Source organism: Ascaphus truei, assembly GCF_040206685.1.
Source record: "Ascaphus truei isolate aAscTru1 chromosome 3 unlocalized genomic scaffold, aAscTru1.hap1 SUPER_3_unloc_8, whole genome shotgun sequence".
NCBI classification, from domain to species: Eukaryota; Metazoa; Chordata; class Amphibia; order Anura; family Ascaphidae; genus Ascaphus; species Ascaphus truei.
Genome location: NW_027453831.1, coordinates 321,136 through 333,279, shown reverse-complemented (window position 1 = coordinate 333,279; position 12,144 = coordinate 321,136). Strand labels below are relative to the sequence as shown.

At 50.7% G+C, this 12,144-nt stretch overlaps 1 protein-coding gene across 3 annotated transcripts in view; it reads left to right on the top strand.

Annotated features, from left to right (window-relative positions):
• The window catches only part of HSF2BP (heat shock transcription factor 2 binding protein), a 95,195-nt gene that overhangs the window by 75,369 nt on the left and 7,682 nt on the right, over positions 1 to 12,144 (top strand). For all 3 annotated transcript variants that reach the window (XM_075580593.1, XM_075580595.1, XM_075580594.1), the window contains exon 7: positions 10,779 to 10,882. In XM_075580593.1, the coding sequence (XP_075436708.1) occupies positions 10,779 to 10,882 (104 nt within the window). The remainder of the gene's footprint in view (positions 1 to 10,778; positions 10,883 to 12,144) is intronic.

Here is a 12,144-nt window from a genome sequence, read left to right as displayed (position 1 = left end):
TGTCTAGGTATACTTGGGGCTGTCTTCTGTAGGACTGAGTGGTTCCCCTGGACTACTTCCATGGGAAACTTCTTGAGGCGCCGGCGAACTACCAGAGTGAGTTCGCGTCGGCTATATACCACTTACGTGGTGTGTCATAAACAGTGGCACATTGTAACAAATCAACTTTATTGATGACCTACTGACCGAGACGAACTGTGTCGTGTAACTTTGTGTAACGTCACTTAATTTTGGCCCCGTGGGCGTGACCCGGTGCCCGGAGATCCTGCGTCACCCACCGTCCACCGCTGGGGCCGTCCTTCTTTTCCTTCCTGCCAGGTGGTAGTCTCTGCTTGCGGCGACTCCCAGAGGTGGGGGCCTAGCAGCGCAACGGTCCGCTGTCCAGGTAGGTGACTGTCCAAGTACATAGGATGGAACAGGATCCTCCGTTGGGTATCCCCGAGCACCCCGACACTCTGCTCGGTTTCCTTCATAAACAAAGATTAAGAGAACATAATTATTCCAATATCACCTGCAAACAATCCTGTAAACATAAATGTTATGAACATGGAAAACATTAGACCAGTCCTTCCTAATGGATTATACCCCTAGCTCTCCCACCTCTCTGCTATATCTGATGGCTATAGAGGGACCCCCCGTGAGGCTGTTATTGCCAGGTAACCCTGCCCTCCTATTAACTGGGGCCCCTTGATATCTCTCATGGGGTCAGCTGCAAGTTTTATTGTCTTCCCTCTCCACTCTCCCCCCGCCCCCCTTCCCTTCTGTATAGCCTCGGTGCGTCGCCCTCATGTTAATCTTCGCCGCCGTCTTCTCTCTCCCACCGCCGGGGAGGAGTTCCGGCGCCGTGGCTCCGGAAGCGCTCCCTCCCCCGGAAGTGCTTTGACGACCGGAAGCCTCCTTGTCGCGAGGGAGGGGGCACTCACTGCGGCTCCTCTGGTGCGTCCCAGAGTTGACGTCGGCGCCGTGGCTCCACCCCCTCGCTGAGCGCGCCCTCAGGGCTGGTTCCCGCCACTGGAGCTCCTGAAGGCCGATGACGAAGGCTGCTGCCATCTTGATCCTGCAGTTCTTGAGGGTGACCACCAGGGGGGATGATGAAAAGTCCTCGTGGGCCGGCCATTTTAGAAAGAAGTGGGGAAAGGGGCAATGTCTCCTTTAAGCGCAAGTTTGGTCCATTCTACTGATGACAGCCTCGGGATTTCACGGGGAGTCAGCTGCTGCCGTCCCCACTCTGTTCCAGGTCGTCTCCAGCGCTGGAACTGCTTCTGACTCGAGGTGAGGAGGCTGGGAGGGACCCGGGCTGGGTGCCTTCTGTGGGTGTCCTAGTTTTTTCAGGAAGGCGTCCCCGTCTTCGACCCTCCGCAGGGTGTCCGCCACTCCGTTCTTAACCACCAGGAGGGCGAACGGGAACAGCCACCGATACCGGACGCCCTTATCCTGCAGCACTCTGGTCACTGGTCCCAGATTTCTCCTCCTGGCTAGGGTTGCCGGGGAAAGATCCTGGTATACCTGGAGCCTTACACCTTCACCCCCATTTTACCTGGAGCTTTACACCTTCAAACTCCATGGCCCGCGCTTCTCTAGCAATCCGGCAAACTGCATCTTTGATCCTGTAGAAGTGGAAGCGCACGATAATGTCACGCGGGGGGTTTAGAACGTAAAGCTCTATGACACCTGTCGAGGTGCAGGTCCTGCAAGTCCTACCATTGTATGCTGCTCCTGCGTGGACCTCCTTGGGATCTTTACTCATCTGTGGATTCCGGAAGACTGGGACAGTCACTCAATTACTACTGAGAAGGATTGCGACGTGACGCGAGCTGTAGTGACGTCACTACCCGGAAGTGCTGGCGCGGTGGACAGAAGGAGAGAAACCAGCCGTCGCGGAGACCCGTGGCATACGGCCGTTCCCCCGTGAGCCGCAAGTGGCTGGACATCTCACTTTGACTGGGGACAGTTAAAGGACTCCTTACCTACCCATTCGGAACCTGGGATTCACGTACCAGCTCCAGTTCCAGTAGATGACAACTGACCCGGTCCACAGTGTTGGTGCATGGCCCCTGCTGATGACATCTGATCCGGTTTACAGTGCTGGTGGATGGGTAACTTACCCCTAAAATGCCTATTTGAATTTTATTGATGTACGCACAATACTTACCTTATTGATTTACTGTCTTAATATATTTTTAATGCACTATGAGCGTTGTGCGCTGTTTTTTTGTGTATTTGAAAGATCCTGGTGTAGCCATGTGTAAGATTGGTGTACATATCTCTTTCTCATGCTGGCAGTAAACCTGGTAAGTATGCAGGATTGCCAGCAACAATCATGAGGTTTGCCCTCACACCCTGGTGAGGTGTCATATGTCCCCAAAGGAAGTGACAACATGCAGTGTGTTCCCACTTAGTGATACAGAGCATGTTTGTTCTCTGGGGGGTGATATAAGACACAGCACTGCCTAAAGTTAGGAGTTCAGTTTCCTGTTGTTGTGCTGCCTCTGTTCACTGAGAGGCCCGTGAAGGTCTGCAACAATGTTGCAGTGTCTCCGGCTAGCTGTGAGTCAGTGAGCAGACGCAGCAGAGTTAGAGGAGCTGAGAGAGACAAAGCAGCTCAAGAGAGGAGCTTACAGCAGCCAGAGAAGCTGGGGAATCTCTCTGAGAGGATAGGTGGAAAGCAGCTCTATTAGAGAAGGTACCTTCCTAAGGGAGTGCTACAAAGAGATGAGTGGCTGAGCTGTTAGCTGTGAGGGGCAGCTTGCCCATACCACCATCAATAAAGATGCCCTGTTCGAATATACCTCCACTGTGTGAGTGTGAAGTTACTCAGCAGTGGATGGCACCACCAAGAAGGAGTTCCTCACCAGGACCATCTCCCTGCGGAAGCACAGATCCTGATGAGGTGGAGGCGCTGCACTGGATATAGGTAGGACTCGCACACACTACCTCAGCTGCCTGTCTGGATGACATCCCCTAATACCATCAAGCGGGAGACTCAGGAGCCCTGTTGCCTACAGGTGCACCACCAGACACGAACATGTAATGGGGACTGGTTAGACTACCCGGGCCAATGTGAGATTGGGGGGGGAAACCCGTTACAATTGGAGGCGCTGCTGAGATATATATACCTATCAACAGGACAGGCTTTTGCTAGGCACAGGCTAGGAAACAGGGAAAGTGTATACTGCCACTTTGTGCTGCGTTGGGATGGAACCGCAGGGAGACCCTGGGAACCTGAGAGGAGTGAGTGGGTCTGGAGAAGGGCTATAGCTGTCCGAGTCACCTTGAGGTCGCGCTAGGGGTAGGACGCCTGAAGGGATAGACTGTTAACTAGGTCAGGAATCCTGGAGAGGGTCTGCACTAGGCTGACTAAGAGAGGTAGACGCCCAAGTACTTCATGGAAGCCCCAGAGTACTCTAGCCCATTTCAGATCACTTACCAAAGGGAGCACAGACTGGGAGGAAGGAGATACAGTAGACACTGAGAGAGTGAGCCTAGCCTGAGGTAGTGCAAACACGAGTCAGATCTACATTAGGTACACAAGGTGGTGCACACGGCATGTTTGTTGTATCGGTGTGGCAGCTGCCCCGCAGAGAGGAGCTCCATATACAATCAGAACAAACACCGCAACCAGAATGGCGACGGCGTTGGAGTCAGTAGTAATGCTCACTCAGTCCGTTGCGTGTGAAGAGGACACAGGACAATTGATGAAGCGGTACTTCAGTCTTCGTCAGAAAGACGGAGTGGAGCTATTTGATTTCCTCATGCGCATTAGAAGAGTCTTGTGGGAGATACGGAAAAGGGATCGTATTACGGCCACTGAGATGAATGTGTGCTGTTGTGATCAATTTCTGAGAGGAGCGATACCTGACCATCCTATTGTAGTCAGGACGAGGTGCTCCTGGATGCGGGGTGAACCCCTTTCCTGGGCGAAGATAAGGGATGAGATACGGAAATATGAAATTACCCCTGCTGTGAATAGGGGTGGCGGATCGATCCAAGATGGCGGTTCCCGCTTCCCTGGGAGACCGCGTGGGCCAGTTGCAGAAAATTCTGCAAATGCTAAAATTGCAGAAAGTTGGCCGGGATTGGCGCCACAAGGAAAACCACACCCTGCGGGGAGGTATGGCGCGAAAGCTGTAGCCGCGCCCTCAGAGACTGTGACGGACTCAGAGCCAATTAGGGGCCATAACGTGAAAGAGTGTGCCGCCCCTTCTTTAAATTCCACCAGGGGGAGCGAGAGTTTTGAGCAGTCATCAGCCATTTCTGTTCACCAGGAGGAGGAATCGGAACTCTATATCACTATGAGCGCTGATGAAGTTCAGGCTGTCTTCAGGGAGAAGTTACTTAGTGCCTCCCGCGCCCAACACCCAGCTGTGGTGATGTCCCAGCCGGCGGACCACACCAGTGAAGCTGGAGATAAAGAATCACCTACCTCAGCTGTGGAGGTTGTGGAGGGCCCGTGTGCCCAAGTGAACATTTTAGACCCGGTTCCCGAGCAGGAATCACATGCCCCGCTATCTATGGAACCAAGCGAACCATCGGCGGAGAAGAGCGTGACCGCAGTGGAGGTATCGGAGCACGCCAGCTTCGTACCTATATCCACTGGTTGTATCACAGAAGAACCCGGTGACTACCTTGCGGAGGATCCGATCGTGATATCCTCCGAGGCAGAGGTTAAAGTCCCATCGGTGGTGATGCGCCTACCGGCGGACCACTACAGCGGTGTTGGAAAAGAACCAGCACTTACCTGTGTAGCGGCGGAGTGGAGTCTCGTGTCGCCGGTGCAGAACCAACCTGAGAGGCGGAGTCCCACGGGCGTGGTGACTGACGGAACAGACGGTGGAGAGGAACCCATCCCGAGTCGAAGGAGCGGTGAGATACATCCGTACCCTCCACAGGCTCTGGTGGTGGCAACGGCGGAGAAAGGCCTAGCCCAGGCCCAAACGGAGCGGAGAGCAGAACCATCACTTCTGGTGGCGGATGTCGTTCTGGAGGAAGAGGTTCCGGTTGGGAACCCAACGCAAGATGGCGGCGAGTCCAGCGAGATGGCCGTGTCCTCTCGGCCAAGCAGCTGTACCCGGTTGCCTGGGTCCGAGAAGAGCCAGCAGGCTCTGCAGAAGCCTGGGAGTAAGGAGGCGAGTGAACCGGAGTGCCAGTCCGATGGTACTGGGCAAGGTAGCGAGAAGTTGCGGGTCGTAGCCCCGCGTATGCCGGCAATGTTTCCCTATGCCCAACCCCCGGCCATAGTTAAAATCCCTGCCCCTGTCACTTTTTCCTATGGGTCCCAGTCTAGCCAAGGGTTGTCTGGGGAGTCCCGAGCCACTTCTGAAGAATGGACTGGGGGAAATCTGGACTGGGGTGACTGTTTTACCTCTGATGAGGGATCGGGGAGGAAAATGGCTATGCAAAGAATGTTATACAGCCCTAATGATGACAATCGTGCTGTTAGGGTGGGATGTGATTCTAAGAGCATTGGGTCAAATTTTGGGTCTCCAGGAACTTTGGGAGTTTCATCTGGGGATTTGGGTAATGTTGCTCATATGGTGCCTATTGTCTGGGGAGCCCCCTATGTGCCCTCACTGTCAGAAAGAGTTATTAGGGATCGCCAAAATTGGGTACGTAATTTTCACCATTCCTGGGAGGGCGAACTTACGTTCGAGATGGGTTCCCTTGATGCAGAAAATTGGGATCCTGGCGGGTTAGATGAGACGTGGTGTAGTCAAGAGGGGATATGCTACATCTCCAGGAGATGCCTTAGGGAGGTGTATGGGCATGATCCTTTCGGTCCATTAGCATCCATGCCAGAATTTTGGGCTGATTGTGGGTGTCCAGTATGTCACCTAGAGTGTTACAGCATTGATGCTCTAAGCCCAGTGGACCATGCTGTACGTAAGCCACCTTAAGAGGGTATAGGGGTACCAGTAATGGATACTACAGCAGGGGGTAATTCTGGTTGTTACACATCTACGTTAGGATGTGTCTGTTATTATGGTTATAAGAAAAGATATGTACTGTAATAATGTGTTGTTATGTTTTGCAGTGCTACCTGAAGGAAGGTTCCGCAAATTTAGGTCCCAAGCGAGGACGTTGGGATTCCACCAGTGGGAGAATGTAGCCATGTCTAAGATTGGTGTACATATCTCTTTCTCATGCTGGCAGTAAACCTGGTAAGTATGCAGGATTGCCAGCAACAATCATGAGGTTTGCCCTCACACCCTGGTGAGGTGTCATATGTCCCCAAAGGAAGTGACAACATGCAGTGTGTTCCCACTTAGTGATACAGAGCATGTTTGTTCTCTGGGGGGTGATATAAGACACAGCACTGCCTAAAGTTAGGAGTTCAGTTTCCTGTTGTTGTGCTGCCTCTGTTCACTGAGAGGCCCGTGAAGGTCTGCAACAATGTTGCAGTGTCTCCGGCTAGCTGTGAGTCAGTGAGCAGACGCAGCAGAGTTAGAGGAGCTGAGAGAGACAAAGCAGCTCAAGAGAGGAGCTTACAGCAGCCAGAGAAGCTGGGGAATCTCTCTGAGAGGATAGGTGGAAAGCAGCTCTATTAGAGAAGGTACCTTCCTAAGGGAGTGCTACAAAGAGATGAGTGGCTGAGCTGTTAGCTGTGAGGGGCAGCTTGCCCATACCAACCATCAATAAAGATGCCCTGTTCGAATATACCTCCACTGTGTGAGTGTGAAGTTACTCAGCAGTGGATGGCGCCACCAAGAAGGAGTTCCTCACCAGGACCATCTCCCTGCGGAAGCACAGATCCTGATGAGGTGGAGGCGCTTTACTGGATATAGGTAGGACTCGCACACACTACCTCAGCTGCCTGTCTGGATGACATCCCCTAAAACCATCAAGCGGGAGACTCAGGAGCCCTGTTGCCTACAGGTGCACCACCAGACACGAACATGTAATGGGGACTGGTTAGACTACCCAGGCCAATGTGAGATTGGGGGGGGGGGAAACCCGTTACACTGGTATACCTGGAGCCTTACACCTTCACCCCCATTTTACCTGGAGCTTTACACCTTCAAACTCCATGGCCCGCGCTTCCCTTGCAATCCGGCAAACCGCATCTTTGATCCTGTAGAAGTGGAAGCGCACGATAATGTCACGCGGGGGGTCCCCAGCCTGGGGTTTAGAACGTAAAGCTCTATGACACCTGTCGAGGTGCAGGTCCTGTGGTGTTTTGTCCGGTAGCAGGTGGTCCAGCCACTTCTGCATAAAATCCTCTGGGTCATTAATGGATTCAGGGACCCCTCTAATGCGTACGTTGTTTCACCGATCGCGATTCTCGGCGTCTTCCTGTTTATCTGTAAGATCCCTGATCTTGTCTTCAAGTCGGGCGACCACTTGATTTAGTTTGCTGGAGCGCTTTTGTATTGTCGTCCATTTTAAGCTCCCGGGCACCAGTCCTCTCTCCCAGTCCGTCCAGGTCCCTGCGCAGATCCCACAGCTCTTTGCGGAAGAAGCGTTTAATTTCTCCGCACAATTCACGGAGATCCTTTCTGGTAACCGCTCTTGGTCGCCCGCCCTCGGAGCTGGTCTCCCGCTGTCGGAGTCTGGTTGCATTGTTAGTGCGGGGGCTTCAGGGCTGCCCACCGCTGCTGCAGGGTTTTTGTTAAAATAAGTTGTGACCGAGGGGTCTTTTGACTTTGACTTCGCCTTGGTCGGCATCTCTGAGTGTTCTGATCGATAAATCTTATTTGCGGTGTTGTGTGGGGTCGCTGAAAATGCCGCTTTTAATCGATATTTGAGCCGGTGCGAAGGGAGCGAGGGAACTAAGCTTCCATGCACTCTGGCTTCACGCATGCGCCTCCGGGGGGGTGTATTATTAATATGTATTGGGGGTGTATTATTAATATGTATTGGGGGGTGTATTATTAATATGTATTGGGGGGTGTATTATTAATATGTATTGGGGGTGTATTATTAATATGCATTGGGGGTGTATTATTAATATGTATTGGGGGTGTATTATTAATATGTATTGGGGGGTGTATTATTAATATGTATTGGGTGTGTATTATTTATATGTATTGGGGGGTGTATTATTAATATGTATTGGGGGGTGTATTATTAATATGTATTGGGGGTGTATTTTTATATGTATTGGGGGGTGTATTTTTATATGTGTCAGGGTATATTTTTATATGTATTGGGGGGTGTATTCTTAATATGTATTGGGGGGGTGTATTTTTAATATGTATTGGGGGTGTATTATTAATATGTATTGGGGGGTGTATTATTAATATGTATTGGGGGTATATTTTTATATGTATTGGGGGGTGTATTCTTAATATGTATTGGGGGGTGTATTATTAATATGTATTGGGGGTGTATTATTAATATGTATTGGGGTGTATTATTAATATGTATTGGGGGTGTATTCTTAATATTTATTGGGGGGTGTATTATTAATATGTATTGGGGGTGTATTATTAATATGTATTGGGGTGTATTATTAATATGTATTGGGGGTGTATTCTTAATATGTATTGGGGGTGTATTATTAATATGTATTGGGGGGTGTATTATTAATATGTATTGGGGGGTGTATTATTAATATGTATTGGGGGTGTATTATTAATATGTATTGGGGGTGTATTATTAATATGTATTGGGGTGTATTATTAATATGTATTGGGGGTGTATTATTAATATGTATTGGGGGTGTATTCTTAATATGTATTGGGGGTGTATTATTAATATGTATTGGGGGGTGTATTATTAATATGTATTGGGGGGTGTATTATTAATATGTATTGGGGGGTGTATTATTAATATGTATTGGGGGTTGTATTATTAATATGTATTGGGGGTGTATTCTTAATATGTATTGGGGGTGTATTATTAATATGTATTGGGGGGTGTATTATTAATATGTATTGGGGGGTGTATTATTAATATGTATTGGGGGGTGTATTATTAATATGTATTGGGGGTGTATTATTAATATGTATTGGGGTGTATTATTAATATGTATTGGGGGTGTATTATTAATATGTATTGGGGGCTGTATTATTAATATGTATTGGGGGTGTATTATTAATATGTATTGGGGGGGTGGGTGTACTTTTATAAGGTATTGGGGAGTGGGTTATATGTATTAGGGGGTGGGTGGGTGTATTTATGGGGTATTTTTTTGGTATGTATTTTGTGGGGGGGATTGAGTGAGAGTGGGGTAATTGATGAAAGGTGGGAGCGACTGAGTCTCATGCTGATGTCTCTCTCACAGTCTCATGTCGATGTCTCTCTCACAGTCTCATGCTGATGTCTCCCTCTCTCACAGTCTCATGTCGATGTCTCTCACAGTCTCATGTTGATGTCTCTCACACAGTCTCATGTCGATGTCTCTCACAGTCTCATGTTGATGTATCTCTCTCTCACACAGTCTCATGCTGATGTATCTCTCACAGTCTCATGCTGATGTCTCTCTCACACAGCCTCATGCTGATGTCTTGCTCTCTCTCACACAGTCTCATGTTGATGTCTCTCTCTCTCACAGTCTCATGCTGATGTCTCACTCTCTCACACACAGTATCATGCTGATGTCTCTCTCACACAGTCTCATGTTGATGTCTCTCTCTCTCACAGTCTCATGCTGATGTCTCACTCTCTCACACACAGTATCATGCTGATGTCTCGCTCTCTCTCACACACAGTCTCATGCTGATGTCTCTCTCTCTCACAGTCTCATGCTGATGTCTCTCTCACAGTCTCATGTTGATGTCTCTCTCTCACAGTCTCATGTTGATGTCTCTCTCTCTCTCTCACACAGTCTCATGCTGATGTCTCTCAAACACAGTCTCATGCTGATGTCTCTCTCACACAGCCTCATTCTGATGTCTCGCTTTCTCTCACACACAGTCTCATGCTGATGTCTCGCTCTCTCTCACACACAGTCTCATGCTGATGTCTCTCTCTCACAGTCTCATGTTGATGTCTCTCTCTCTCACACAGTCTCATGCTGATGTCTCACTCTCTCACACAGTCTCATGCTGATGTCTCTCTCTCACAGTCTCATGCTGATGTCTCTCTCTCTCTCACACAGTCTCATGCTGATGTCTCTCTCTCTGTCTCTCTCTCTCTCTCTCTCTCACACACACACAGTCTCATGCTGATGTCTCTCTCACAGTCTCATGCTGATGTCTCTCTCTCTCACACACACAGTCTCATGCTGATGTCTCTCTCTCTCACACACAGTCTCATGCTGATGTCTCTCTCTCTGTCTCTCTCTCTCTCTCTCTCTCTCTCACACACAGTCTCATGCTGATGTCTCTCTCTCTGTCTCTCTCTCACACACAGTCTCATGCTGATGTCTCTCTCTCTCTCTCTCTCTCTCTCTCTCTCTCTCTCTCTCTCTCTCTCTCTCTCTCACACACACACAGTCTCATGCTGATGTCTCTCTCTCTCTCACACACACACAGTCTCATGCTGATGTCTCTCTCTCTCTCTCACAGTCTCATGCTGATGTCTCTCTCACACACAGTCTCATGCTGATGTCTCTCTCTCTGTCTCTCTCTCTCTCACACACACAGTCTCATGCGGATGTCTCTCTCTCTCTCTCTCTCTCTCTCTCACAGTCTCATGCTGATGTCTCTCTCTCTCACACACAGTCTCATGCTGATGTCTCTCTCTCTCTCTCTCACACACACAGTCTCATGCTGATGTCTCTCTCTCTCTCTCTCTCTCTCTCTCTCTCACAGTCTTATGCTGATGTCTCTCTCTCTCTCACAGTCTTATGCTGATGTCTCTCTCTCTCTCTCTCTCTCTCTCTCTCTCTCTCACAGTCTCATGCTGATGTCTCTGTATAATATCAGTATTAATATGAAAGCCCTCACCTATATCAGCGATAAGTCCGGATTCCTCTCTCAGCTGTCGTGTCTCCTGAATGGTAAGAATCTTTATCTTATATCCCCGCCGTGCGCTCAGCGCGAGCATCTTATATCCCCGCCGTGCGCTCAGCGCGAGCATCTTATATCCCCGCAGTGCGAGCATCTTATATCCCCGCAGTGCGCTCAGCGCGAGCATCTTATATCCCCGCCGTGCGCTCAGCGCGAGCATCTTATATCCCTGCCGTGCGCTCAGCGCGAGCATCTTATATCCCCGCAGTGCACTCAGCGCGAGCATCTTATATCCCCGCAGTGCGCTCAGCGTGAGCATCTTATATCCCCGCAGTGCGATCAGCGCGAGCATCTTATATCCCCGCCGTGCGCTCAGCGCGAGCATCTTATATCCCCGCCGTGCGCTCAGCGCGAGCATCTTATATCCCCGCCGTGCGCTCAGCGCGAGCATCTTATATCCCTGCCGTGCGCTCAGCGCGAGCATCTTATATCCCCGCAGTGCACTCAGCGCGAGCATCTTATATCCCCGCAGTGCGCTCAGCGTGAGCATCTTATATCCCCGCAGTGCGATCAGCGCGAGCATCTTATATCCCCGCCGTGCGCTCAGCGCGAGCATCTTATATGCCCGCCGTGCGCTCAGCGCGAGCATCTTATATCCCCGCCGTGCGCTCAGCGCGAGCATCTTATATCCCCACCGTGCGCTCAGCGCGAGCATCTTATATGCCCACCGTGCGCTCAGCGCGAGCATCTTATATCCCCGCCGTGCGCTCAGCGCGAGCATCTTATATCCCCGCCGTGCGCTCAGTGCGAGCATCTTATATCCCTGCCGTGCGCTCAGCGCGAGCATCTTATATCCCGCAGTGCACTCAGCGCGAGCATCTTATATCCCGCAGTGCACTCAGCGCGAGCATCTTATATCCCCGCAGTGCGCTCAGCGCGAGCATCTTATATCCCTGCCGTGCGCTCAGCGCGAGCATCTTATATCCCCGCAGTGCACTCAGCGCGAGCATCTTATATCCCCGCAGTGCGCTCAGCGTGAGCATCTTATATCCCCGCAGTGCGATCAGCGCGAGCATCTTATATCCCTGCCGTGCGCTCAGCGCGAGCATCTTATATGCCCGCCGTGCACTCAGCGCGAGCATCTTATATCCCCGCCGTGCGCTCAGCGCGAGCATCTTATATCCCCGCCGTGCGCTCAGCGCGAGCATCTTATATGCCCACCGTGCGCTCAGCGCGAGCATCTTATATCCCCGCCGTGCGCTCAGTGCGAGCATCTTATATCTCCGCCGTGCGCTCAGCGCGAGCATCTTAT